Source organism: Arabidopsis lyrata, assembly GCF_000004255.2.
Source record: "Arabidopsis lyrata subsp. lyrata unplaced genomic scaffold ARALYscaffold_8, whole genome shotgun sequence".
Taxonomy (NCBI): domain Eukaryota; kingdom Viridiplantae; phylum Streptophyta; class Magnoliopsida; order Brassicales; family Brassicaceae; genus Arabidopsis; species Arabidopsis lyrata.
Window position 1 is genome coordinate 18,146,458 of NW_003302548.1, and position 5,287 is coordinate 18,151,744.

General features: G+C 34.3%; 2 protein-coding genes and 1 long non-coding RNA gene across 3 annotated transcripts; all 3 read right to left on the bottom strand.

Moving 5' to 3' along the window:
• Positions 1-106: 106 nt before the first annotated feature.
• On the bottom strand, positions 107-1,065 carry LOC110224966. The gene is made up of 3 exons (XR_002329409.1): positions 785-1,065; positions 421-494; positions 107-332 (listed from the first exon to the last, which is right to left on the bottom strand). It is a non-coding gene; the product is annotated as an uncharacterized LOC110224966 (long non-coding RNA).
• Positions 1,066-1,325: 260 nt separating this feature from the next.
• Positions 1,326-2,941, bottom strand: LOC9302283. The gene is made up of 2 exons (XM_002866163.2): positions 2,283-2,941; positions 1,326-2,024 (listed from the first exon to the last, which is right to left on the bottom strand). Exons 1-2 carry the CDS (start codon positions 2,707-2,709, stop codon positions 1,495-1,497), a joined length of 957 nt encoding a protein of 318 aa, XP_002866209.1. The 5' UTR covers positions 2,710-2,941; the 3' UTR covers positions 1,326-1,494.
• Positions 2,942-4,485: 1,544 nt separating this feature from the next.
• Positions 4,486-5,251, bottom strand: LOC9302284. Its single transcript, XM_002866164.2, has one exon. It carries the CDS (start codon positions 5,154-5,156, stop codon positions 4,764-4,766), a length of 393 nt encoding a protein of 130 aa, XP_002866210.1. The 5' UTR covers positions 5,157-5,251; the 3' UTR covers positions 4,486-4,763.
• Positions 5,252-5,287: the final 36 nt, after the last annotated feature.

A 5,287-nucleotide genomic window follows, 5' to 3' on the forward strand; every position in this document is an offset into this window, starting at 1 on the left:
TTAAAGAACATTACTTTGAGGGGGGAACAACCCTATTTAGATGACACTAGAATGACAACAAAGTTTCACCAACTTACTATACATCAAACGCCACGTTTATATACCAAAGTAATGTACATTAACTGGATCTATAGATATCAAAGAGCATGCTTACTGCAATAATTTTGGTTCAAAAAGCATGTAATACCACAGTTCATAAGCACTTCCCTGGTATGTTGAGCATAGTCTATTAAAGTAAAAGGATCCAAGTGATATCGTACTTACCGTTCCTGTAGCACTCAGCATTGTGAGAGTAAACTTGTGGTCAAAAATGTAATCCTTATTCAGGAGATCTGCAGGTTTTCAAATCACAAATAGTCAATAAATGGGAACCGCAAACACCAAAGCAATGTGCCAATGTCCACGAATCTGCCAAGTTACCTTTAGCTTTCTTGCCAATATCGGCAAATGGAGCTGGACTGCTTCCCATCTTCGGATGTAGAAAACAACAATGCCTACAAAAGTAAAGCAGAAACACATTAATCAACCAATTAGATATGCTTCAAGTTCTTCTATTGCTTACAACTACAGTTCTCATCTTCCTCCCAAATAATATCCAAACAAGTAACCAAAAACTATTTCAATTCATCTATAGAATCGAAGCAAGCACGAATCGAATCGATCAAAAAGGAAATCTCCAGAAGCTAACGTTCCCGTAACGCAATCAAAAACAAAATATCATCTCAGCTCCGAGAAGAAGAAGAATCAAAACTAACGATAAGAAGAGAGGAGGAAGATTCCTTACGAAAATGGAAGATCGACGAATAAAAACGGAACCGATGACAATCAAACGGAGCTTCGTTGGATAAACCCTAGAAAACTGCTTCCGTCGCCTTCGATGATGAAATCCGGCGACGGCGGCTGAAGACAGTAACCACTATTTAGCAGTAAAATTGAAAAAAAAAAAGGACCCTCGAGAAACTCAAAGGTGAAGAAGAGAAGAGCAATGATAATGTCACTTGACGTTGAGGTTCGTTAGGTCACGCATTTGCTTTTTCTGAGTAAAGAAGAAAGGGCTTTTTTGCTTATTCGTCTGTGATTTAACTTATATCACAGGCAAAACTGTATCTTCTAATTCGTGAGGCCCATTCACTCCCCAAGCCGCCTTCGCTTCAGCTGTGTAAATGACGATTATACCCCTGATGTTGGTGACGAATTTTTTGATTTTTCCTTTAATTTGGTTACTTCATGAGTTAATGTAATAATCTGTACTATTGAAGATGGACACACAAAGAAAAGAGACCAAAAATTGTAGACGTTGCACGTTGCTTTGTGGGCAACTATAAAAAGAAGCCCACAAGATTGACTTTTGAACAATCCTTAATTAGTTTACTTACTACTACACATCCCACCAAAAAAAATATCGACTATTAGAGAGCCTTATTTAACGATCACTATAACAAATTAAGTATGAAATATAAGAAAGAATCCGATGAAAGCAAACGAAAAGACTATCTACGGTATGTGGTATAATTTTGAAGGCTTGAGATTGCTAGTAACATTGAAATAGTTCAATGTTCGTATCCACTTCTCTTGGTTCTTCAACAAATGAACCGCGATAGTGTCTGGCCAAAGCTCATGTGTGCATCGAGTTGGTGGCTCGGGGAAGTTATACATCGACCATTTAGCGTTAAACCGGTTTTTTCCTCGTCTTCCTTCTCGAATCCAATCGCCAAACACTTTGTCTTCAGGACCTTCTAGATGTTTCTTGGGAATTTCCGAGTCTTTGAGCCAAACCGCTATGTCCCATGACACTAAGTAACCCATTCCTGACATGTAATGAACAAATGGGTCCATGCTTGGACATGGAATTACATAGCCGTAGTAAAGATCTTCTCGAGCGAGTGGTCTTAAAGATGCAACGAGACTTTCTAGTCTTATGTATGTGTCGTCGTCGGCTTTCATTACGTAATGATACGGCGGGTTTGGTGCATCCGTCTCATTGAATATGTCTGGTAAGCTTGAGAAGTATGTGTAAGTCTTGCCTGTAGATATTTAGAAAAAATCTAATTAGTTAAAAACCTAAAACCTTTTTGATCAAAATCATAAGAGTATATAGACAAAATGGCGCACACATGTTTGCACATAATCAAACCTAACAACTACCATTTACCAAGTTTCGTTATGTTTATGCCAAACAATAACCAAGCCTATATATATCAAAACAAAAGAAGAAGAATTTGAATTCAAGATCAAAACCGAACCGAATTTGACTCTAAATTAACCAAGATAAACCAATTTACCTTTGTTCATATTCTCATTGCAATTGAGTATAATGATGTCCTCATAACGCATAATCTCCAAAGCCACGAGCACTTTTTGATCTTCTTTAGTCAAATTACAGAACACAAACTTCACATCAACCTTAACACCGTCCGGAACATTCTGTGTCCCGTAGATCATCCGGAGAAAATGCCGACGTGGATACTGATCAGGAAGTGTAAGGATTCCAATAAGAATCCTAATCTCATCATCAACAGAAGAAGAAGACAACAATGGAGTCTCCGATGAACCGTTATTCATCGGAACATTTGACAAAGCACATCTTCCAAAACTTAATAAGCTATCGAATCTAATCTCGTTGATGAAAGCTAATACACAAAGAGCTATGATGAAGAAGAAAGAAGGGATTATGAACTTTCTTCCTTCTGATCTTGGAGAAGATTTCATCTTCCTTGTTCAATGAAAGCTTAGAGATGTTGAGAAACAGAGGAAGTAAGAAATTAAATAAAAACGAAAAAAAAAAATTTACCTTAAAGGAAACGCATTAGGTTTTTTTTTGGGTGATATTTTTGTTGTTGTTGTTATGGGGAATCAAAAAAGAGCTTTAGAGAAGCTTAAGGAACGTGAGGTTCAAAGTAGAGTTTGTAAACGAAGCAAGTGTGTTGCTTCAGTATTTCACGCCATTTATCATGCTAGTGTCTCTATTTATTTATGTGATACTTGTCAAATTTTAACAGTAGATATGCACTAACTTTTTTGGAAGATTTTTTTAGAAAGATCGTTTGAGAAATACCGGTTTTTATTTTTATTTTTATAAAATATATTTGTTGATTACAAATATTTTTGTTTTAAAATTAATATATGCGTAAAAGTTTTTTTCTTATCGTAATTTTTGGTCAATAGATTAACCAGAAAATGAGTTTAATAATTCACTATAGTTACGCCTAATTTGTGAATTTTTAAATCCGATTGTATATATAATAGAATGTTATTTTATTGTAAATTAATGAAATTTTTTAGATTCTATTGGATGATCATCTTATTTATTACCTACAATCTTTTCTTTTCTTTTTTCCCTCAAACCCCATACATTAACAAATATAAGTCAAATAAGTTTCAGTTGAAAAAAAGGTCTTGTACTATATGGGATATTTTACTTTGAATCAAAAAGTGGTGGATCTAAGCCTAACGTCTAGCCAAAAATGTTAATATGAAAAAGTGTTTGTTTAAGTTTTAAAGTATTTAAATATAGCTTGCAAAATTGAAAGCAGGTTGATTGGAGTCAAATTTAAATTTGGTAAAATAAAACTAAGAACGTGGTGGGTTCGCAATTTCGTGATCCGCAACAATCTCATCTTGCCACTTCTTCTTCCCTAAACTTAATTAAGTCGTTGACTTCTTTTAGATCTTACTACACGCTTTACCTTTTTCCTCAGACCTCATATTTTATTGTCTTATGGGATTTAAGATTTGAGAAAATATTATTCATAAGAACATTTGATCTAAATGCAAAAGTGTTTGTGAAATAAATAAAAACGGTAAAAGTGTTCTTGGAATTTACTGTATATCTTAAAAGTTGACTTCACTTTGAAGTCAAAACGAGAAAAACAGAGATCAACTAGATTTTTGTGTGGGCCTAAAAGGATAGGTCAACATAGCCATTAGGCCATAAAGTCCAATATCCAAACTCAGCCCAATTAGGTCATATCCATTAGAAGAATGTATGCCGATGGACCACAACCACGATACGACTCAGTGGAAGATTAAAACAAGAGATATGATGGTCGCAAGAAACTTTAGGCACCTAATGATTGTGGTACAATATATATTTTTTGTTACATGATTGTGGTACATGAAACATGATCTTGATCTGTGTATTGGATGCTCTATGTAATAGAAATGAAATTTGAAAACGTCTTTGTACAACTTAAGATTTAAATCCAAATTCGGACAGTACTGTGTGGTTAATTAGTTCTTGAAGAATAATGTTGTTTTAATAAGTGATGATAGTTAAACACTTAAACTGATTATACGAAAGTTTGAAACGTTAACACAATTCCGAATTCCAAACTGGGTGATGGACCACTTGTTTTTTTAGCGACTACTATATATAGTCCAATAAATCTTAAAATTTCTAACGAAACGAATATAAAATTCTATAACTTACAGCAGTAAAATCAAATGATTTTGAAAATATATATACTTGTCGTTGGCCAAATAGTTCAATGAAAAGTATTTAATAGAAGCTTTGAATGCAATAGCAATCAATAAATTTTTTATACTCATATCAATAACATAACATTATATCATCACATTTCATTACATAAATGAATTATAAAATGTAAATGAACAAATGTGACTCACACTAATGACAATGGATAAGCCTACTACTACAAAAAAATAGCAGGCCAACTCATCATTAGCTAAGACCCAATGAAAATTATAGGATCTTAGTATTACAACAAATAAACGAATGTATAAATAAAAATATGAACATTATATTAAGGCGATCTGTAGTTGAAACTCTGATTATTACCCTGAAAATATTTAAGTTCCAAAGAGATTTGTCTCTCAATCTTAAGCTGTCTGTAGAAGTTAGCTATGAACATCTCAGCTTTGTTGTCTATGTCTTCATCTGAAGATTGATCATAACTCACGGTTCTATACAACGCTCCCCTTGAAGAACCGTTTAAGTCCGGTTCATTCTCTGCAAAAGCCGCTGTTAAACCGGGTCTATCGTTGAAACTTAACCGAAGAGACGAAGAAGAAGAGGAAGAACCAAGCATCGGTACGAGATCCCAGAGGCTGTTTATCTTGAAACTTAACACGAATCTTACTTTATTCACGGCTTGTCTCAACCGGTTTAGTAGCGAACGGTCTTTGCTCTTTGCCATGTCAGCTATACTTTGCTTGTTGAATAAATTGGTATCGATGGATCTTTGTTTTTGCGTTTGTGTGGATTTTTTTTTTGTGTATGATTTTTGAGATATGTTTGGAAATGAAAAAGTATGAGTCTTATATATGT

What these genes read in the sequence shown, in the direction of transcription:
- LOC9302283 (XM_002866163.2), bottom strand. Translation starts at nt 2,709, where the DNA reads ATGAAATCTTCTCCAAGATCAGAAGGAAGAAAGTTCATAATCCCTTCT. An exon ending in CAATGAGAATATGAACAAAG is followed by an intron (nt 2,025 to 2,282) that starts GTAAATTGGTTT and finishes AAATATCTACAG; the next exon opens with GCAAGACTTACACATACTTC.
- LOC9302284 (XM_002866164.2), bottom strand. Translation starts at nt 5,156, where the DNA reads ATGGCAAAGAGCAAAGACCGTTCGCTACTAAACCGGTTGAGACAAGCC.